This window comes from Macrobrachium nipponense, chromosome 25, assembly GCF_015104395.2.
Source record: "Macrobrachium nipponense isolate FS-2020 chromosome 25, ASM1510439v2, whole genome shotgun sequence".
In the NCBI taxonomy this organism is placed as follows: Eukaryota; Metazoa; Arthropoda; class Malacostraca; order Decapoda; family Palaemonidae; genus Macrobrachium; species Macrobrachium nipponense.
The window spans coordinates 77,651,884-77,676,883 of record NC_087214.1 but is presented as its reverse complement, the minus strand read 5'-3'; the positions used below and the strand labels follow the sequence as shown (position 1 = coordinate 77,676,883).

Below are 25,000 nucleotides of genomic sequence, written 5' to 3'. Positions count from 1 at the left end.
CGATAAAATTGATAACCGATTTCGTTAACAACCGGTAATTTGACCCCAAAATATATAAATACCATATTTAGGAATATTTTTTTTCTTGAAATAGTTAGGGCAATGACCTTATTTAGGAAATGGAAATGACATAATTTGAATGTTTAGAAAGTTGAAGGCTTAGTTTCCATAGATTTTTTGCTTACTTGTGAGTTAGCTTACAAACTACTTTGCTGTTGTTATTATTGTTTCTCTTGTTGGGGGTAGGAAGGGTCTACAGAAGAGCCTAAAAAAGTCAGAAAAAGGTCTTTCGTGTTAGGTTAAAGATACAGGAATTTTAGGATAGGATACTTATGATTCATTTATTAGAATGAAAATTTTAAAAATGAATAATCTGCATGTTAAACAGGACAGAAATATTATTTCTAATAAAGTAAAGAGTGTTTATTTTAATTTTGTTGGTGAAACAATGCTCTATTTGACCATAGATTTTAGGACGTTTTAATTTATTTGGTGTCCTTAATTTAGGCTATTTTTCTGTTCAGTTATTTTGTGTTTCCACTTATAACTGAGAATAGATGAATGTGCTTAGTTTGTGTCCTTTTTATTTGATCCTTGTTGGTAGTATAAGTAGTACTATGCAAGTATGAGTATTAATTACAAAGACCACTTCCGTTAAGTTAGGAATATAATGTTTACAACTTCTGCATGAAGGGAAAATCTTGCACGTGTCCCGAGTAATCTGGAGGTCCCATCAAGGCTTGTTTTTATTTAAGTATAGCAGCAACATTAAGAAGCACATACGAGCTCCTGGTGGTATAAAGATATTATTTATAACATTTCTCGTACCATGCAGAGCACCCATGGAGGAAATAAACTCATACATTACCTGAATTGAATTTACGAAAGACCGAATACAAACGCTAATGAATAAAATAACTTATTGGAAGTCTGAACTAAAGTACGCCTTTTAATGTATGTAGGCGTGTTACAACTCTTCACTTCATAATTCCAATAAAGTCTTGATCCATCTGTGATAGTTATCTGCCTTCTGTAGATGTAATTTAAGTCGTCTACGAGTCTCTCTGAATGGTACGAGACATGGTTATTTATTAAAAGATGACTTTATATTGCTAGAAGATCGTATGCATCTGCTAAATGTTACTACTATATTTGAAAAAATTTATACATAAACTAAGCCTTCAGCTTTCTAAACAATCAAATTACGTCATTTCAAATCAGTAAATAAGGAAATTGCCACGAGCCATTTCAAAAAATATATGATTCCTAAATAAGCTAGCTATTTATTTTTCGGGTCAAATTACCGGATGTTAGCAAATTCTGATTTCAGTTTACCGGGAGTCGAACCACCGAGAGTGAAACTACCGGGGTCACAGTTCTGGGAGTCAAAATACCTAGAACAATATATATATATATATATTATATATATAATATACATATATATCTATATAGTATATATATATATATGATATATATATTATGTATATATATATATAATATATTATATAATATATATATAATAATATATATTATATATATATTAGATATAGATATATATATATATATGGAATTGGCATGAATACAAAGGGATAGAAAAAGCATAATATCTCCAATAAATCCATTGATTTCTAGATTATCATCCTGCCAAGTATTGCTTTCAAAGGACCTTTCTTTCTTTCTTTAAACATTCGTCAAACGGCCGGCCGTAAAGGCAGTCAATCAACGCACGCCATGCCTTGAAATGTATACTACATTCCCTCGCCTAGTGACGAGCGATTTGGTTGCTACGCCTTTCAACTGTCCACTGAACTGAGCCGAGACCGAGTCCATGAGAGCCAGCCAGTCAGCTACAAGAGGCTACTCCAGGCAGTCGAAACAGGTGGTCTCCTTTCTCTTGCTTCCGAGGGGCGGTGCTGACGAGGATATTCCATTATCTAAGCTGGTAAGGATTTTCAATATGTAGTTTCTGAGAAGTCTAAGGTAAATCTTATTGAATTCTCGCATAAACTTCGATTGTTTGAGCACAATGGCTTTGGAAGAGCCGGAATATTCTGTGACTTGATATGAGAATCTAATAGCTAAAAGGAATCTCACGTGCATCGGTTCGAATCCTGCCACATAGAGTTAAAGTTTTTCCATTCATTCCCCTCTTGGATTCCATTATTATTATTATTATTATTATTATTATTATTATTATTATTATTATTATTATTATTATTATTATTATTATTTCGGAAGGCGGGCCTCTTTGAAATAAACTTCACTGAACAGAATGGCCGTCTGTATGCCACTGAGTTTGTATTGCAGTTTCTCAATCTCTCGAACGAGTTTCTTTGAAGCAGGAAGTAAATTATTTAACGGCTGCTCTAATCTTACCACTGACTGCAAGGCAAATGAAGCCATGGGTACAATAATTTTATATTCACATCTGCAAGGTGGAGGGGGTTTCCTCCTATAGTCTAGGAGTGGAATGACCCATCTGAGAGAGACTAGCTGACAGACAAAGGCTATGAATCGCTGGTTCCAGGTCTCTGGAGTTCTGACCGTAGGGTGTGCTGCCTGTAGTAGTGAACGACTGGAGGGTTATCCCAGGGGCGTGCCTGCCGTTTTCCTGATGGCAGTAGGGAAAAGGGTCTCCTGGGTCATGTTCAGCATTGTTTTCCACCTGAGGATGGCGAGAGCCTCCTTGGAGGCGTTGATGGTTGCTGTTAAAATCCCGGATTTTTTAGCCCTTTCCGATCTGCTGGGGCTGATGGCACCGCCATGTTCCCTCATTTGTGCTGGAGAACGGTGATCCTCTTGGAGAGACGAGTAGTAGTCATGCCAATGTATGAATGGCAGCTTCCATTCTCAGAGCACAATATTTGGTAAACCACTCCTCTCCTCCTCATGTTCATGGGATCTTCACTAACAACAAGGCTGTTCCTTACGAGGTACTGGAAGGTCTTACAAGTCTTGTAGAAGGTCATATGGTTGGCATTTTTGTCGGCATTGGTCGGTTTTACATGGCTGCCCCGCTTTTCTTATACTCAGTTCAAACTCGTCAAAATTGGTCTTCCAAGAAGAGTATTAGGCAATCATGACAAGATTTGAAATTTTCCAGGCATTCAATGCTGTCATTAAGCAGAGCCCAATGTTGATTGGCTTACAGCGGACCTGTGTGAAAGCTTTAAGGAGTGCTGGCAACACAGATGTTTAACAAAGAAATGGTGTCATCCTCACATACACACGAAGCGATTCCACCTCAAAGGTGCACCTAAGTGTCTTGTTATGATTCCAAGAATCAGTGCAGGCTCTTTCAAATTCTAAACAATACAGATTTAACACCAGCAACTGAAATATGGGAAAGAAATATAAAAAGAAACTCTCACAATACAACAACTTTATTTACAAAGAAAATGCTTCTCCTTTACTTTCATTCAGCATGACGCAACACAAAATAAATCAAAGGTGTTACAGATAGAGGGGAACGGGTTGGAGGGTAGAGTAATTACAATGCTCAAATGGCGATTTGGTGAGTTAAACTTTGTGGCTGGGGTTTCAGCTTATCCTCGTTTTCAAGCGTGAAGGGCTTGCAGACTTCTCTTCGTCACTGGAAAGCAGGGCTCACTACCCAACTTCGTCTTAGGCATGAAGGGCTAAAGCTGGCCTCACACTAGGCATTTTTTTCTCGAGCAGCGAGCCGTTTGCTGCCGAGAATGAAAAAACCGGGAGCTTTTAGCTCGAGATTCTTGCTTCCGAACAGGACGGAAAGCAGCCAGCACGAGCCGCGAGCCACAGCATAGTGTAAAGAAACAAGATGGCTGCTGCTGATAGGACGTACTCTCCTGAGCCACTCTTGAACCCACAAACGTTTTTTGTTACTCTTGCATTCACGTAAGTTTCCGAGAAATAAACCACTGCAGCGCATCTTGCAACAGTCCGACAATTTCTGGGCGCCATGATGATATCAGATGATCAGTTTTGTTTACTTTTTCCTACGGCTCCTCGAAACCACGAGTTCCTAGTGTGACGATACAACACTTTTGCTCGCGAGCATCGGCTGGATGCTGGCCAAAACCACGAGCAAGAAATGACTAGTGTGATACCAGCTTAAGACACTTCTCATCATGTGCAGAAGTGCTGGCTGCTTCTCTCCATCCCAGGCATTAAGGGTTTAACTACTTCTCTTCAACACAAGCAGAAAGGGCTGGCTGCTTCTCTTCATCTCAGGCATTAAGGGGTCAGCAACTTATCACAAGCAGGAAGGGCTAGTTGCTTCTCCTCATCTCAGGAAGGACAAGATTTTATGGAGGGAGGTGTTTGTAGTCTGCAGGGGAGACTCCAGTTGGAACTTTGATTTGTCCAACCTCTGATTCTATTAACGGCTATCTGTCTCTATCTGTCTTGGGTAGTCTTTTCTGGAAGCTTTTATATCACTGTATGGGTGGAGCTAATTACGACAGGCAATCGTCATTCCAATATAAGGAGTTTTTTATTTTCTGCATACTGATTGGCTCCTAAAAAGCACCCATTCTGACTACGTCATAGAAGCTTATAGAACAAATTTTTAGATGCAATCTGGATCCAATATTACTCCACCTCCTAAAAGTGTGGCACGAGAGACCACGTGGTTTCGTTACCACAAAAGGAAATCAAGTTTCTTCATCGAGTTGCTAATTTGCCACGAATTTTTAACAACAGGAATGACAGGCATTGAAACCTTGCAAATACAGGAAGCAGTAAAATTTTGGAAAAGAGACATTTCTTTAATATATTTCTTCAACATTGTTGCATCTAACCATGACATGGCTTCAGTTGTTTTTGTTGGTGCCAAACATAGCTATGCAAGGGGTCCGACTGTAGACACGCAACTCGACAACTCCTATATAAAATTTGGTGAACAACTCACCAAGGAGAGAACCCATTGTTACTCCTTCAATCTCCATCCTCAATTGCCCTCATTGATTGATGAATGGGCCGCTTCTGTGCAAATTTAGAGCAGGTACCATAGGGATGCCCATTCAAAGTTCAGTGTTGGGATAGAATCTTCTCAATAGACAGTCAAGTTTCATCCATATTTTCATCGCAGGGCACACCGGTGAAAAAGTTTCGCCACATCCAATGAAGCAATAGAGCCATGGAATAGCGTGGCATGAAGCCTTTTGAGGAGCTCTGCTGATGAAGCAATGCAGTGTTCACTAGGCACATAGGGAGAAAAAATCTTGTTCAAAGTCTTGGCCAGCCGGTAGGTTGGAGTCGGGCATTAACTTGTTATGGTGCAGAGAGGGTAGTTGGCCTTGCGGGTGATGTACAATTGTAAATCTTGTAAATTATTTAAATTAAAATCTTTTATTTGGCTGATTATAAATTGCAGATGGCATAGGCATGGTTTACTATTCATAGCTTGATTGATAAAAACTAGACAATTGAATTATTCTGAATAATTTTATACTAAATTATCTTTTTGTGTCTATATATTGGTTTTTAGTTGCCTACTTGTCATGGTGTTGCTAGTAGATATTTGCCTACTAATGCTACTATTCTGTTTACAATTTGTGGATATAATATTGGCGATTCTTACATTCCACTGGATAAAATAATCACCGAGTGTCCTATATATGAGTGGTGAGATAGTTATGGCTTACAAAAGCTGATGTTTTACCATTTATCCTATTATAACCAGTCTTATATTTTTCTTGCTAATTAGTATTTTTTGGTTTTTAACAATTTCATTACTAGTTTCTTTTTTCATCTTCCATATCAATTTTTTCTAAAAATTTATCTACAGTATCTGTACATCTTTTATGTATAACATATCAAATATCTGATATACTTCCATCCTTTGTAATGAGTTTTGAAGCAAATTTTTTCCCCATGTTTAATTTTTGTTTTATTTCCGGATTGTCTTGAAGTTCAATCAAGCAAGTATTGCATCCACATAAGTCATTATATGTTTGTCTTTTTTTCCCCATTGTTTTGGTTGCTGACGGCGGAATGATTACAGCTCCCTTTTATACTGATTCTGATCTGTAGTTTCTTTTTATTTTGGAAAATTTTTATTTGGAGGTGGGACCTCTACTGTTAGTTGGCCTGGACTAAAGATTCCAAACGGAGAATCAAGTCTGTGCCTGAGGTCAGGGATTGAGGCTTCATTTTCATAATAATCAAAACACAATATATCATTCAGGATGGGTTTGCTCCTTCCAGGGTCTCTACAAGGGAGAAACAATATTGCTACTTTTAAAAAGCCAAATGCCCTGGGAGACCTGCCTGATGTGCACCTTATCCTCAGTGCTTTAAGGGTCGTGAGTCTCTCGAGATCGGACACAGCACTGACCGCAAGGTTTGGTATAAAGTTTCCTGATGATAACAGATCAGTATCGAAATTTGAAACTTAAAAAAAAAAAAACAGAAAATTGGAGAATAAATATATTTCAGAAATCTACCTACAGTTTCGGAGCGTCATGCTCCCTCTTCAGTGTGGCGACACTAAAACACAACTACAATTCAGCTCTTCGTCATAAAGTATCTTTTGACAAAAGGGGAAAAGAAAAACTGAACTATTACTAAAATAAAATAAAAGGCCTGACTGCAAAATTTTTCAATCAGCAAGGCTTTGAAGGGCCTTGATGTCTGACGTCACCAAAGCACCGAGACACTCACTGCTCCTCTGCTGCCATCCACGAAGCCCCTAAACAGCAGTACGGGTCAAGGATCTGCGGCTCTCGGATTCGAGTCCTGTAGTGATATTCTGATAAGCGTATCCACAGAGTGCAAGGAATCGAGAAGTTATAAAAGGTCACAGATGCCACATGAATGAATGCATATCATTAATGCTAGATCGACTATCAATTTTAGCTCCAATATTCACAGTTTAGTACGTCATGTATGTAATCAAATATGTGAATAACAGGGGTTCATGATGACAATTACTCTCATCATTATTACTTCATACTGATTCAGGTTGTCATGGATTGTGACGGGAAAGGCGGAGCTGTTTCACCCACTAGGACAGTTGGATGGTCTCTTCTTCCCTTCAACCTGACGCGGCGGATCACCAATGTCTTGCTGATGGTTCTGCTTATTTCAAAAAGCGCCGGAGCCAAACGGCCGGTTGCTTTCGAGTTCGGACAAACTCTTCCACAAGCCCTCATTGCCCTCGAGGAGAAGGAGGTAGTGTCATCATGTAAGTTGACATTCAGATGCTCGTTAGTTAAGTAGATTCTGTATAGCACTTTCCAAAGATACAAAATATCGATTTTCCAGGCAGAAAATAAATGGTACAGTATGGGCTTTGATATTCAGTATTATTTGCCTCTCAGACCTCAAGTAACCCTTCTAGTATCTCTAAATTTAATTTACTAAACGAGTATAACTATCATTGATATAACTATTGCAACGATAACGACTAAATACAAATCTAACTCAGAAAACTTTTCTCTACGGATTTCTCAAAGGAAAGAGTGGTAGGTTGCTCATGACTCTTCTTCCATAACTACAATTATATTCCCATTTCTCTCGGAAATACACCTTTAACTGACAGGCAAAATGTTGCCTCAACTATTCCTTACTTCCATCTGGTGTTGGGTGCTTTGATTCTCATGGGGAAACAGTTTGCCTAAACGAAATTATCATTATTATCAAAGTAGTTTAATCAGACCACCGAGGTGACTATCCGCTCTCATAAGGCTGGCCCGAAGGATTAGGTTAATATACCAGGCTTAGGCCATAGGCCTAGAACTGGGACCAAGTAGGTCATTCGAATGATGACGAATGAATGAAAATTAAATTGAAAAGAAAAGTCTGTATAAAGTATATGCACACAAGTATACATTAAATACATTTGCTCGTTTCCATACATACAAAAAATAAATATGATTTAAAATTTTGTTTTTTATTCATTAAACGACCTTGGACTTCTGCATTTTCACTTATTACTTAATTTTTAGATTTTGTCTATTAGATTTTAAAATAGGAATGATTGTAAATGTGGAAGATTGATAAAATTTCCCCCATTGATTTACATCAAAAGGTTAATGATCGCTATTTGTTATGTTTTTGACAACCACACAACATATGCTTGACTGTTATCAACCCTCTACACTGAACATTCGAAGGAGGGCCATGTGGACTGTTCATTAAGTGTCCCGTATGTCAAACGAGTATGGCCTGTTCGAAGCTGCGTCAAAATTACTTGCGCGTCTCTCTCTGATATGATGAACTCCATTTTGCAAAGGATTTTAGTTGTTTCAATTTATTTTTATTGGCTCCTCATTCCATATATTTTGATACTTATTTGCTATGATTGTTTTTATGTCACTTATATAAACACTAATTTATAGTCATGTGGACTACTTCTTTAGCTGCTTTATCAGCCTCTTCATTTCCTTTAATCCCCATATGGGCAGGGATCCAACATATTTCAAAATTTTGTCAATATCATACAATTTGTGGAGTTCAAATCTAATCTGTACAATATTATTTTTTGGGTAGTAACTTTGAACGGTTTCTGCAGTGCTTTTTGAGACGCTAAAAATCGCAAAATTATCGAGTGATATTTGACTGAGGCATTATTAGGCAAAGGGAAATTATATGTCTTCCTTTGGGATATGGCTGCATATCCTATTCCATGTGATCTAGACCAATCTTTATATATTGCATAATGTGAACTTTTTCGTCTTATGTGAACTAGGGTTTTTTTTGTCTATGGTATTCTGGGGTATATGAGTAACCCTTTGATAAATATCTTAATTGAGTGCAAGTCTTTACTTTATTCATAGTCCACTGGGGTGGTATCCACTTGGGTGGTAACTTTACTGTTGGAGGTACTTATATATCCATGTTCAGTGACTCCAAAATCTATTAGCTTTAAATGGGAAAGGCGGTGAATGATTGTTTATAAGTGTATCCCTTATATCAAATATATTTTTTGTTGGTGACTCACTTGTCTTGATTATTAATGCACTTTCCAACTGTTATGAATCCTCTATGGAGGTACAGTGGTAAGGATCTAAATGCTACTGTGCATATTCTTAGTCCTTTGTCGTGAATTGGATCTAATATTGTTAATGCTGCTTCTGACGCTGAACAATACAGTATTTCACTTCTGTAATCAATGATTGATAACACTGTTGGTTTATGCAGTTTAGTAGGAGTATGTCTATTAGCTCCCCAATTCGTGTATGATAGTTTTTTAATTAGATTTAACACTTTTGCATTTTAAATGAGTATCAAATACTAATTCCATGAATTTTGCTGTTTGGCCAATTGATAAACTATGGTTTCTGATTTTTAAATCTATTTCTCAACCTTTCTTCCACTTTTTATTCATTTAAAACATGATTGCTTGAGTTTTATCTATGAAAATTTAACGCCTACTGGCGAGGCCCATTTACCTATCTTTATTATGTTTTATTAATCGTTCGTTCTGCATACTTTATGCGAGATACTGAATAATATATGACAGAGTCATCCATATACAGGTTACTTTTAATCCCAATAGGTAGATTATTATGGACATCATTTATTGCTAAAGTAACCAGTAGGCCACTAAGGACGCTTCCTTGTGGAACACCATTTTCAAGTGGAAATGTTCTGGACAATACATCATCAATTCTCACTTGAAAACTGCCATCTGTCAAAATGTTTTGGATAAACCTAAGTAAATGTATAAAGTTTTTATTATAGCGTACCTCCATGTGGTAGCGTATGCCTTTTCAATGTCAAAAAAGACAGCTACAGTCATTGGTTTTTGTTCAGATCCTCTACGTATTTGGTCTTCCAAGTTAGATCAAGAATCCAATGTAGATCTATTACATTGTGACCTGAACTGCGTGAGAGTCAAAATTGTATTTTTTTTAAAGTACCATGTTAGTCGAGCATTGACTATTTTCTCTAACAATTTGTATAAGCAACTTGTTAAAGAAATTGGCCTGTAGTTATTTACATTACTTGGACCCTTTTAAAGTTTGGCAATAGGAATTATTATAGCTTCACACCACTCATCAGGAAATAAATTGTGAAGCCATAAATGACTACAAAATTGTAATAGGTATGACTTTGGCAAAGGTGCCAAATGGCAGATCATCTAAAAAAAATTATTGTCACTTCCAGGAGCAGACTTATTGCAATTCAACAGAGCATATTCCAACTCTTCCTTATTAAATTTTCTATAATAATATATATCTTCTATTGTTTCAAAATGTAATGTTATTAATCTTTATACTATTTTCCTTTCTGCAGAAGTGTTCATCTAAATTTTTATCACCACTTACATTTGCCAAGTTTCCTCTTATTACATTGCTTATTTCTTTAGGATCAATTATTCTTTTTCCATCTTTTAAACTGGCATTTGTAGGTGGTTTAACAAGGGTACCATTTTTTTTTCCTGAATTATACCATATTTTTTTGTGTAGGAGTATTATAAGAGTGTAAGGACGGCACCTCCAAGACATGATTCTTCTTTGAATTACTTCCTTTTTAAATTCTGCAGATATTTTGTTCTATGAGGTTTTAATGTATCAACCTCTAGTAATAATTTAGTAATTTTTTGTAAACTTCCTTCTAAAATCGGTAATGTTTTATTCATTTTACTTTATTTTCTATTCAAATTATCTAATTGCCTTCCAATTTGGTTTTTTATTTTTATTAATTCTGTTAGCTTTTTTCAACCACCATGGAACTTTGTGTTTTGTTGGCAGCAATTTTAATGAAGTCGACAAGAAAACTATTTGTTTCATTATGATCTTGTATATATTGAAATAGTGGGATACTCCGATTCTGCTGTATAAAAGTTATACTGAGGGACATGCTTGGAGGGATTATCTTGTAATAATGAAATTAATATTGGGAATTGATCATTGGTATGCAAGTCATCAAATGTATTCCAATCCAGTCTGTCTACTATGCTTGTTGTGCATAAAGTCTCCTGTGGAGAGAATATATATATATATATATATATATCTATATATATATATATATATACATATATATATATATATATATATATATATATATATATATATATATATATATATATATTATATATATATATATATATATATATATATATATATATGTAAATGGGGGGATTCTTCCCCCATTATTCATAAGGTAAGCGTGACACGAAACGGGAGGCAAACCACACACAACATTACACACACAGCCTCTCTCTCTCTCTCTCTCTCCAAGGAATCTCTCTCTCTCTCTCCACCTTTTTCTCTCCTTTCTAACAGGTAATGAAAATGAGAGAGTTGCATCATAACATTAACGTTTATTCAACAACTAATGAATAAATCAATCAATCAAGTAATCCAGTCTTACAGACTAACTCAAAAAACCCCGTAAATGTAATATGTCTGGTCACCAAAAAAGTCTACACCCCTCTGGGAATTCTTTGTCCCCCGGCATTCCAGATCCGTCCAAACAACCGGACACTAAAACACTGTTAATAAAAAACTCCCCCGACGAACGCCATGGCATCTTTGCCTGTGACTTGAAGCCCTCTCAAAATCCCCCCATAGGCTTGGGTATGACACTTTTAACAGAAAGAGGCGCACACGCACATACGAACACACAGTTCGATAGCGCCTCACGGTTCTAGCTGCATCCGTTTCACAAAGTGAACTTTGGCACTTGAGAAGAGTTCATAAACTCAGTACATTGACTTGTCGAACTAAGCATTTTTATCTCACGCCATCCCCAGAAACTCATTCATCAGCTACTCTCAGGTCGTCACCTCTACACTGTTCTCCACATTCCATAGGTCACAGAGAACACATGGACAATATATTATTAATCAAAAACCCTAGGCCTTACAGATAGCTCGGCCACCTTATATGCTAGCCCCCACCTAGCAAAATTGCTTATAACACAAAACACTGGCCGGCTTAAAATAAAATACAAGTAAAAACTGCACGTCTCTGGCATTATAAAATAAAGTCTTATCACGCTTTATCTTCCAATAGCACAAGACGCATTTTCTCTCATATTTTCCCATTTCTTGAATAACCCTCTTTGCTTGTCTGCAAGTAGCTGCACCTGTAGCAGACTGTAGCAGCTGTAGGAAGACGGAATGCCTCCCTCATCGTAGAAGACTTCTCACGACTTCTGCAGATCCCCAAAAAACACGCTGTAGAACTCTCTCGCGATCACCCACGTAGAAATTCTTGTAATCACCCTGGACAACACGGTAGCAACCTCACGGCTGGTGGACGTGTTGCTGGAGTCGGGAAACGACTTTTGGTGTTAGTATGTCAGTCAAGTCACTGGTCAATCTAAGAAAATTAACCCAGACATACTACTTCTATCAAACAATGATCTCAAAAGGTCAGAAATACTAACTGAACGTCTCCCAATTAACTCCCTTTAATATGATTACTAAATCATAAGTCATCATCACAACTCTCAAAGAAAAAAAAACATCAAGTTCTCCAACTCAATTCTCCAAACTCACACATCAGCACACACAACTCAGAAATCACAGCAACTCCACGGAATTCTGCACTCACATTTCAAACTCGAATGTGCTCACGAGAGAAAAAAGAAAAGACAAAAATCGCAATGAGCCCATGGAAAAAAAAAGAATCTCGTAACACCCAGACCCAAAAATGTTCTCTCAAACTCTGATATTTGAACAACCCACAAAATCAGTAAAAATCTCCAACTTTTAACAGCAAAAACCCCTTTACTGCTCAATAATTAATCACAATGAGACTTAATGTCAAACTCCCTTTTACGTAAGTAACAACCCCAGAAAAATCACATCTCCCATCCAAAAAGAAATGCTATTTAAACTCAATCCCCAAATTATATCTCTCAAGGAAAAGGAAGAAAAATAATAAAAAAAAGGATAATCACAAGAAGATTTCCCCAATTACAAAATACATAATACATGTATAATATGCATAACTCCCGCGTTTTCCCAAAAAATGCTCCATGTAAAGTTATGGAATTTGCCAGAAAGCAAACTCTCACACATGCACTTTCGTGAAATGCTATTGTCAACATTTCCAGATATTGCGAAAATTCTGATCTATCATGATCAGAGGAAAAAAGTCAGCACACGGCTCATCACATCACTTGTCAGCAGAAAAATCGCCTGTGGACGTATGCTCTAACAGTAGCATAAAAATTGTCTAGTCAGACACATAAGTTTGGAAACTCATGATTCTCTAGAAAAAAGGTCTAACAGACACATTTCACAGAATTAACTCCAGGATACGACTAATGTGTTCAAAAATTTGTCTCGAAGACTTATTCTCTCAACATAACTTTGCCTCAAATTATATTTCTCCAAGAATAACACACTTGTGAACATAAAAAATGCACACATTTCCATAGGACTACAATGAAGTAATGCCACTTCTCTCTAAATAGTCACGAAATCAAAAAAGAAAACCACAGAAATCTTCTCTTGTCTCAAGAAAAACTCCCATAACCACAAAAAAAAGGTCACCCGCCAAAGATTAATTCCAACTCCATATATTTCACCATATTAATAATAACACCACTCCGGTTATAAAAATATTTCCTCCATTTGGTTAATAACCAACCCCCTTATATTATTCTCTTATTTCTCCAATAGCCACGTCAATAAAAAAAACAACACCACTCCAAGAATAGAGAATAATCACCTCTATTTCGGCAAATACAAAATATTTACCTCTATTTCCCCAATAACTCCATGTGGAACAAAACAAGGCTCCAAAAAATATATCTCCAAAATATGTGCACTCAAGGCAACTAACTCACACACTCACAAATATTGCCCCATAATCTCCAAATATGCGTCTCCATTTGCAACAAAGATGGCTGCAAAATAATTGAACTAAACATAGCTCATACCACATTGGCAAATATCAAAAATGGCCAAAAATATATATCCCATATATTATATCTCAAAAATATAACTCCAAAATAAAGTATATACCTCCAAGTTATCTCTCCAAAAATAATTATATCTCAATTATATCTCAATTCTAACTCCAATTCTCCAGAGAATAACTCAATGTTATAGTCAAAAACTATAAAAACTCTCTCCATTTAGCATAACTGCTAAAAAAAAAGGGCAAAAACTCGGCATATAAAACTGTCTAGAAAATTCTAGAAAAAATCACCCATGTGCCACAACTCCTTATAACAGAACTCCAAGTTCACAGTATCTAAGCCAAGACTTCTCCATATGCACTACGACATAAGCCACTAGAAAACTTACCCAAGTTTCCTATCTCTCACAAAGTTGTCACAAATACGACTAATGTATTGTGCAAGAAAACTCACAATTTCTGGAACACAAATATCCAGAGAAAAAATGTAGTGCCATTACGTATGCATTCAAAACGTGCAAAAATTCTCCCATATATTTCTCTATAGCATCAAATAGCTAAAACACGAACACGTTCCCGAACAATGACTCTAAGTCATGAACTGAGATAATATTCACACTAACTGGAGAGAAAAAATAAGCTCAAATTCACCCTTGGTAAAAAAAAACTTGTGTCAGCTATGGCTAACTTCCAAAAAAGGAGAAAAGAAAAATCAACGGCCTTGTTCACTATCTCCCGTAACTTACTAGATGTCAAGCAATTATCTGCTGCACCCATAAAAAAAAGAGGAAAACAATAGAAAATAATGTGTTGTTAGTTCCTCCCAAAATAAAAAAAAAGATTTCACCTCCCTTGACAGCATTAAAACGCCCACGTATTAGTATAAAAAAAATCAGTATCAGAAATATCATCATCAGTATCAGTACAAAAAATATCACCAATGTTAATGCTTGTCCATACTCCAAGGAATTCAGCAAAAAATTCAGCAAAAGTTCAGCAAGTTTCACCACAATTCACCAAGATTCAGCCAGATTCATCAAGATTCAGCAAAACTCATCCCCGTGAATCACTGAAATATTCTCCAAAGTTACAAAAACTCAACAAATAATTAACACAAGACTTCTCCCATTAATTCATTGTAATAATTCTCCTTGAATAATTATCTGTAATAATTATCAACTAATCTCCCATGAAATATCTCAAAATCTCTCGTAAAACAATTCTCCCGTAATGATAATTATACTTAAGCAAACCTCCCGTAACACATCTCAAGTATAATAATTATTAATAATAACAATAATAATAACTCTCCATAGCAATAATTCTCTTGCAAAGATCTCAAGTAAGGGTGAAATTCAAAATAGCTTACACAGTATTGCTGAATCCTATGACATACAATTTCTCCAGCATACAACACCATGACATAACACCATTGCCACACAACACAGATACAACACCAATCATCGGCATTTCAAAGTAATCTCTCCAACACAATAAAAAAAATAATCTGTGTATCCCCCTTATATTTGTGTCTTTCAAGGCACAAGTAAAACATACTCCCATACAATGCATTTCAATTCGCTTTTTATTTCCTTTTCTCTTCATCCAAGGGAGAAAAAAAAATATCTCTTTTCTTAAAAAAAAAGACTCTACGGGCGTTTCACTTCATCAACTAATCAATCAGGTGATATCTTAGCATCCATGGTCAAGGCCAAACCCATACCCCAACACAAAGAAAAAAAAGGAAAAGGGGGAGTTCACCCACAATGAGAAAAAAAAGGTTTCTCCCCCCCTGAGAACAACCCCTCAGTCAAGCGGCAGAACAGCCCGAGGCATACACAGTAGTACCCCCATCTCCCCTTGAACAGTGTCTGAGGACCCCTTCCCAAGGTATACACTAGTACCCTCCCCTGCACTATCTCTCGAGGGAGGCCAGTAGTACCTTCCATGCAACTATCCCCCCGAGGGATGCCAGTATCCTCGCAAAGCAACGCGCCTCTCTGCAGAAATGTGCTGAGCCCGTAAAATTGTGGCCGCTGTGTCTCTAAGCCAGATATGCTTATCTAAGCACAGTTCACATGCATAGAAAAATACACCCCTATGTTTTAAACAAAGACGAATGCATACGTCTATTATAAACACGTGCAAATAAAGAAAATACGTCACCATGGGGCAAAGACAAGAAAAATTTTTGACCTCTTGAACCAATCCCATTTCACTGAAACATTTAAACAAAACCCACCCCTTCAAAACAATAGTTTAACACTCACCACTCCATAATGGGAAAAAAAGAACTCGAAATTCTCGTAAAACACGTAAATCTCGTCGGCACAATACAAACGCGATCGGCGAGATGACACCTAGCAACACTCACTCACAAACCAAACTGAGTTACTTGTCTCACGGCTCACGCCCTGAAGAATCTCGGTACGAGCAAATTTGATGACCCTAATAGAAATTTGATTCCTCATCCCCCCATCCCACGGACGGATATTTTCTCTACCCTTTTTCACTTAGCAACTGAGATCCAACAATTTAACAATTTTCCACAATCCCACAAAGCTTTGTCGTTCGAAAACTATCGCTAAGCCACAACCCCTTTTATTTTCTAACTGGCCACCCATCTCTACATTGGCGTTCCTAGGCATAAAAAAGAAAGAAAACTTTTATACCCCCTCTTAACCGCCTGCCAACACTGTAAATGGGGGGATTCTTCCCCCATTATTGATAAGGTAAGCGTGACACGAAACGGGAGGCAAACCACACACAACATTACACACACAGCCTCTCTCTCTCTCTCTCGGCAATCCCTCTCTTCTTCTCTCTCTCTATCTCTCTCTCCCTCTCTCTCTCTTCCAAGGAATCTCTCTCTCTCTCTCCACCTCTTTCTCTCCATTCTAACAGGTAATGAAAATGAGAGAGTTGCATCATAACATTAACGTTTATTAACAACTAATAAATAAATCAATCAATCAAGTAATCCAGTCCTACAGACTAACTCAAAAAACCCCGTAAATGTAACATGTCTGGTCACCAAAAAAGTCTACACCCCTCTGGGAATTCTTTGTCCCCCGGCATTCCAGATCCGTCCAAACAACCGGACACTAAAACACTGTTAATAAAAAACTCCCCGACGAACGCCACGGCATCTTTGCCTGTGACTTGAAGCCCTCTCAAAATCCCCCCATAGGCTTGGGTATGACACTTTTAACAGAAAGAGGCGCACACGCACATACGAACACACAGTTCGATAGCGCCTCACGGTTCTAGCTGCATCCAGTTTTCACAAAGGCACTTTGAGAAGAGTTCATAAACTCAGTACATTGACTTGTCGAACTAAGCATTTTTATCTCACCCCATCCCCAGAAACTCATTCATCAGCTACTCTCAGGTCGTCACCTCTACACTGTTCTCCACATTCCATAGGTCACAGAGAACACATGGACAATATATTATTAATCAAAACCCTAGGCCTTACATATATATATATATATATATATATATATATATTATATATATATATATATATATATATATATAATATAATATAATATAATATAATATAAAAGGGGTAAGACCCATCAGCGTGAAGGTGGACCCGGGAAATGTACTGAATTGCAACATTTTGTAACAATTTATTATTACATCTTTAAATTTGTTAAATAATGAATACACTACTCTAAAAAGTGCTCTAAAAATCAATAAAATTCATGAAATACAGCAAATAAACAGTACAGATAAAAACAAAACCATAGACAGCTCACCAGCCTTAAGCAAAGAGAGCAGAAGACAGACTCTCCAAAGAAACATTAACTCCGGCAAAGTTGAATGGAGGTGGTCTGGGTATTCTTATGTATTGGTAATCATAACTACATAATATTTCACGTATCAACTTGTATGTCTTAGTATAAAGTCTAACATTGTAAGCAGGACTCTTGCTTATGATAAAATCGACCAAACTAACAACTACATTGTGCATAACATTCTTGATGCTTATTTCTTTGTAATGTTATCAGCATATTCACCTTCTCATTGTCAGGTTACTGTCGAATAAAATGCATGATGAATATGTCCTGTACAGCTGTCAGCGTTCTCGTCAACAAAGGTAATTATTTCTAAATACTTAGTGACACTGCTTTTTTTTTTAGTCTGGTTCTTTCATGTGTTTATTTTCTTTTTTGACGAATCTAAGATAAATTATTCATTTCATAATGGGGGACAAATTTCTTAAGAGATTTGCTGGAAAAGAAATGATTAGGTAAACCCAAAATGTGAGAATTAAGGATATGTAAATGATCGTATTAGTATGACAAGAAAGGACTTCAAAGAGTTGACATTTTCTAAAAATTAGCAGCATTTGCTTTCTTTTTCTGTTATTATTCTAACAAAGAAAACGGTCCCGTGGCAGATCATAAGTCGTCAATCTCATACAAAAGTTATGTTTCAGTTAGTGAACTATTTATTGCACCTATGAGTTTTGCATGCATAATCGCACTCAACACACGCTGTGACGGGATGCACTAAAGCAACCCCCACACCCTTGATCCCCCTTACAGACAATAGTCTCCTCACTACACAACTTTCTACTTACGTTATCTGTAACCAGACTCTTGGATAAAAGGATATTGAAAGTACTCAAATTCCTAAACATCATATTTCCTAATTCAAAACACTTACAAAACCCAATAACCAAAGTGAACCCACAACCTAACATGAACGAACTCAACTCAAGATTATATGATATGTATATATAGGTGGCCTTATAGGCAACTAGTGCCTCCAGCACTCCAAGTTAATGGCACAGTACTGTAACGAACGGTACTTCCACGTCAATCTCTGAATCCAAATTCGATCCAGTCATCAAGTTCAGGAATATCAGTCCTCCAAGAAGGGTTCCACTATCAATTTCTAGGTCCAACCATAGTCGTCTTCATCAATATCAATACTTATATCTTTAGTTACAATCTTCCACAATCAAGGTTCGTTCTGAGTCGTCAACATCAATCGTACCAATCCTTTAAGAACAATCCAAGACGTAATCCAGTTACAGCAATAGTCCACAATCCAAGCAATCAAATATTAACTGCCAGAAGATAAGGGGACAATTAATCCTTATCTACAGCTGAGGTGGCGAGCAATATAGATAGAGGAAGGTTAAGGAGGAACTGCGGTCTGTCAAAATCAAGCCAGAACAAAAAAAGCACTCACTCTAAACACTCGCTATCGTACTAGACTATAAAAACAAATAAAAATAAAGAACTACCTCAATTACACTCACAGTTGTTTCTATCACAAACTACTGCTCCACCAATCACCTCTTTCTCTCTCGCTCACCTTCTTTAGCACTCTCCCCCTCTCTCTCGCTCTTTCTCACACTTTTGCGCTCGCTCTCTCTCTCTCTCTCTCTCTCTCTCTCTCTCTCTCTCTCTCTCTCTCTCTCTCTCACTAACCGAAGAATTTGGCAAAAGTCAGAAAATTCAATCCTCCACAATCTTTCCTACCTACTTTGCCAAATACTTCAAACAAAAACACCAACTTACGACCACTTACCTGGCCTTTTTCATCACCCAGTCGTATTCAGGAACAGGACCTCTGCTTCAAGTACTGGGGCCTTCATATATTCTCGGAACTATCTCTTCCACTTCACCATCATTTACTGCATTACCACGGCTACCATCCACACTCACATCATTCAACAGGTCATGCACCACCTCATCTACCCCGTTATCATCCTGGCCCAAAATAGCAGTTATTTCTGCAAACAACTCATCCATCTCATTCAATCGACCCTCTACCCTAACGAAAGAATCATTCATACTACTTACCATTTTCCAATCTTTTTGCCTCGCCATCTCCATATTCTCACTTACTTCCTCCGGCGAGAACCCACAGATACTATAATTATTACTACTATTTAACCAACTTTCATCCGTATTCACACACTTATCATCCACACTCACTCGCATGCTCACCCCCTTGTCAAGCCCACCAGGCTTTTTCACATACTTTTTCTTCCTTCCACACTCAACTAACACCAACAGCTTATCTTCCAATCCCAGCCTCTCATACATACTAGGCTCCCACACATTCATTTTCAACCGCCTATATACCCCATTCTCTCGAACATACTCCAGTACTTCCTTCCATTTATGCAACTGGTTGTGGTGCGCCCTAGCTTCTTCTATACTTCCATCCAAACACAACTTACCCAAAACATAACTAAGTCTACTGGGACCAACCTCTAACACTTCATAAGGACCTTCAAACTTATCATGGACCTTATTTACATTCAGTCTTCCTTTCTCAGCGACTTCTTTCAACATTTTCTCTCCAACCTTGTAGCTTTCAAACCTCTCATTCGCTCTCTGCCAGACCTCTCTATCACTCTCGGACACACTCAACATCGGTCTCACTACCTTTTCAAAATGCAACACGAAATTACACGGTGACATACCTGCACTTTTGTGGACAGTCACATTATATGCCCACAATGCTTGCCCAACATACGTCCCAATCATTATTGTACGTACTCATCATTTATAAAATTTCGGTCAATGTTTTCACGGTCCTTTCAGCCAAACCATTCGCACTTGGCATATACGGCGGTCAGTACCCCAATCTCGCAGCATTTGCTCAAACTCCCAAACAACAAACCCAGGGCCATTATCACTCAACATTTTCGCAGGCTTACACACACACATCGGCAACATCACTTGACTAACAATTCACGCTACAGTCTCACTCCTTTTATTCTTAATCAGCACGGCATATGCAAACTTACTCAAATGATCTACCATCACAATCATTCCCACATGAGTTCTCGCCGTCACAGGCAATGAAACACAATCAATCACAAAAATTTCAAATGGCTCTTTCATCTGCAACCTCAAGACAGGAGGACTCGCATGCACTCGCTGATACTTCCCTCTCTGACACTCTTCACAGGTTGTAGCCACATCACGACAAATTTGGTTCAACCCGGCACAAACAATTTTTCTCGCATACATTCCCACAATTTAGTCTTACCCAAATGTCCATATCTATCATGCACCAACACACACATACTCACGGCTGCATGCATCGAAAACACAGGAACATACACATCTTCATCTATCCCTCTATGCAAAAAATAAACGATATTTTTGCACACAACAAACCACTTTGCAACCTTCTTATATACTCCCAAACCATACAGCCATTGCTCCACCCTAACGCCATTCAAAACATTTTCACGCAACCTACCAATTTCCAAACATTCGTCTTGCATTCTTCCTACTTCTTCCTCACTCAACAAATCATTTCTGGTCCTTGCAATATCAATTGTCCCATCAAAATCTACCATAAACACACTACCACCCTCAATCACTACCACCTCACGACCATATTTCACAAGCAAGCCGTTCCCTACATCAACAGACATATCATGCACCCTCAAAAAATCAATTCCGACCGAGAAAAAACTCGGCATTTCATTCTGGCCCATCACAACAAAGCAATGCTCAACTTCCATATCTCTCAGTCTGACTTACAACCGCACTTCTTCCCAAACAAACTTCCCTGACCTATTTTGTGTATTCTCATGCTTGTACACTTCCTTTTTACTTCCCAATTATATTTTTCAATGTTTCTCACAACTGACGCACTCGCCAATGACGCTTTTGCACCCGTATCAATCAGACTGCAATATTTGTTCTCACGTGCATTCATATAATTGGGAAATGCCAAAGTAACATCTTTTGCAGCTTCTTCTTTCAACATCTCAAACGCTTCAGTCATTTGCTCAATCCACTTAAGTTTCGTACTATTCCTTTTACCAGTCCATTCATTTTCTAAGGGCTTACCTATGCCCGAACAATCTCTCGCAAACTTATGTCCACATTCAATCAACCCAAGAAAACTTCGCAACTCCCGCACAGTCCGGGGACGCGGAAACTCCCTCACTTTCTTTACAAACTTTTCACTTTTCCTTACACCTGATTCACCCACCTTATGAAAACTCTACTTCCTTTGCTAACCACATACACTTCTCAAGCTTAACTTTTACACCAACCTCGATCAAACGTCTTAACACTGCCTCTAACAACTTCATATGCTCTTCAACAGTCTCACTTGCAATCAAAATATCATCTATAACACAGTCACCTTCTTCTGATAAAAACCAGCCAAAACAACTTTCATCGCCCTTTGGAAGGCAGCAGGCTCATTAGCAAGACCAAAACTGAGTCTCTTTAACTGATAATGACAGTTACTGCTCGAAAATGACGTAATGGGCCTACTCCCTTCTGCCAGAGGCATTTGGTAATAACCTCGTACCAAATCCAACTTTGTAAACACTTTCATTCCAGACATCTTATACACACAATCAGACACCACATTCATTGAGAAACGTTCCTTAACAGTCACTTCATTCACCCTTCTGTAATCGATACACATACGCAAACTTCCATCAGGCTTTCGCACAGGCGCAATAGGGCTATTCCCTAACACTCTAAAAAGAGCAATATGATAAACTATTGTCTGCCATGATAAAAAAACTTTTTTTTTTTTTTTGCTCATGCTAAAGTTAGTTTTGGGATAATGTTCTACAGCTGATGAGATAAGTTACTCAAGTCAACAGCAATAACAAGACCCTAATTAAAAAAAATTTTGGGTACGAAAAGAAGTCACAGAAAAAAAGTCAGATTTGGCTAGAAAAAAAAAGTCACAATTTTGGCTAGAAAAATGTCACATTGATTTATGGTGGCCGGTAATAAAATCACAAGAAAAAAATCCCCAACATTTCTTAAGGGTCATTATCTATACTTTATTTACAGTCGTTTGTTTATGTTTTTATGGTCAGCCCCAACGGGCTTGTACTACACACGCTGCAAAGGTGGATACATACCGGGCTTATAAAACCCTTGAGGGTCATTACCTAGAAAAGATGAATACGACTTTCTTCTGTACTTTTTTTTCCTGGATTCCAACGAGTAGTCATTCTATGCCTGACAGATTCTGGCGTTACCAACTGCCTCTTCAGCAACACGACTATTCCCCTGGGGAAGCTTTCAGAAGCGGACTCTGCCTACACTTGGGTTCACAATGGTGAGTAGATTGTCACACGTTCCTACGGATTCATCCACCCATTGGTGTGACCATCATTATCCGCCTGTTTCATATTCATCCCTGTAGTTTGCTCACTGAGTTGATTGACTGTATTCTTTAACCCGATATTTGAAATTTATTCTTCTCACTAGATTCAAATTATTAATTAAATGTAGTTGTTTTAGTTTTATCTCATCCTGCTTATAAAAAAATATTTTTCCTTTTCCTTCAGCGAGGTTCGTTCCCGATATGAGTAAGATATTAATTCCTGCGAAAAACGTGCTCATGTGTGTGTTCATTATTTCCATATATACATACATTTATAGATATATATATATATATATATATATATATATATCTATATAGATTATATATATAAAATATGATATATATATATATAGAGATATAGTATAGAATATATTATATATATAGAGATATACATATTCTATATATATATAGTATATATATATATATATATAGATAGATAGAGATATAGATAGATATATATATAGATAGAATAGATATATATAGATATAATATATATCTATATATATATATATTCTATATCTATCTATATCTATCATCTATTATATATATATATATCTATATATATATCTATATATATAGCATATATATATATATAGATATAGATATATAGATAATATATATATATATTCTATATATATATAGTATATATATATATATATATAGATACTATATAGATATATATATATATATATATATATATATATATATATATATCTATCTATCTATATATATATATATATATAATATATATATATATATATAGATATATAGATATATATATATATATATATCATATATATATATATATATATATATATATATATATATATATATATATATATATATGTGTGTGTGTGTGTGTGTGTGTGTGTGTGTGTATGTATATATATTTAGATGAAAAACTCACACTTTTCATCAATGTTTCTTCGAGCCTTGCGAATAGTCAGTCCAGAGTTTTTAGATCAAGAATTCAAAAACATCAGAAAAATAGGAAGAGATCTATGCAATCCAATCCAAATTGTGGATATTCGTTACAATAAAGCTATTAAGACCTATGGAAAAAAGGGAAAGAAAGAGATGTCCTAAAACCCCCTTTGTTTATCACATTTTATCGGACTTGAAACTGTAAGACCTTTTTTAAAATTGTTTAATAAAAATGTATCCTTCACATATAATAATATAAAAAATAACACAACTATTCAGTAAGAACAGGTCAAACTAATAATGCTTTATTTTGACATTCAAGTGAAAATTCCCACAGAATACATTGGACGCAAAGCCAAATACTGTCACGTCGTAACGAAACTATTTACAAGAACTTGTTAGAATATGTTTTGATTCAGTTAACCTGGGTGAATAATTTTAATTTAAGTCAAGGATTATTTTCTTTTGACCCCGTCATAAAATATATGTTCCGGAAGGAACTGAAAGATAGAATAAAGAGGATTACCAATATGTAGATTTCGATGATAATCTCTTGACCGTTCTGTGACCCCCGACCTCTTTGTATTCCCTCAGGACTTATACCCAATATATATAATAAGCCCTTGCTTCTGCATATGTTTAGTTGTTGTGACCATGTCTTGGTAATAAGACGATAGTATTTGGCATCTCCAGTGTTTCAATATTCCTTCGTGGCTGTAACTTTGTTCATATATATATAAAGAAAAGACTGGTACAGACACCCACACACACACACAGGTAAATTCGTATATACTCATATATATATATATATATATATATATATATATATATATATATATAGTATATATATATATATATATATATATATATATATGTATATATATATATATATCTATATATATATATATATATATATATATATATATATATATATATATATATTAGATAGTCTTCTGCCAGTTTACTTTTGTTATCTTCGTCATTTTTTCAGTCTTTCCTAATTTTGCAGTATATCTCACAATTATTATTTCCTAAACGAAATTTGATAATATTTTCATTTCCTCAATATCTCCAAACTGGATAGCCACAAATGCCACTAACACGGAGGCAAACAGTTCCACTACAAGTGAGGTAAC

General features: G+C 36.5%; 3 protein-coding genes across 3 annotated transcripts in view; 2 read left to right on the top strand and 1 right to left on the bottom strand.

The window, feature by feature from the left end:
• Window positions 1–25,000, bottom strand: part of LOC135199117 (uncharacterized) — a gene marked incomplete at its 5' end in the record, with an annotated part of 413,213 nt that overhangs the window by 222,958 nt on the left and 165,255 nt on the right. The window lies entirely within an intron of this gene.
• The window catches only part of LOC135199560 (uncharacterized), a 371,126-nt gene that overhangs the window by 234,943 nt on the left and 111,183 nt on the right, over window positions 1–25,000 (top strand). The gene's annotated exons all lie outside the window — the stretch shown is intronic.
• The window catches only part of LOC135198944 (uncharacterized), a 50,688-nt gene that overhangs the window by 21,001 nt on the left and 4,687 nt on the right, over window positions 1–25,000 (top strand). The window contains exons 2-5 of the mRNA XM_064226862.1: window positions 6,946–7,168; window positions 17,848–17,913; window positions 22,800–22,892; window positions 24,949–24,995. Coding sequence (XP_064082932.1) covers window positions 6,946–7,168; window positions 17,848–17,913; window positions 22,800–22,892; window positions 24,949–24,995 — 429 coding nt within the window. The remainder of the gene's footprint in view (window positions 1–6,945; window positions 7,169–17,847; window positions 17,914–22,799; window positions 22,893–24,948; window positions 24,996–25,000) is intronic.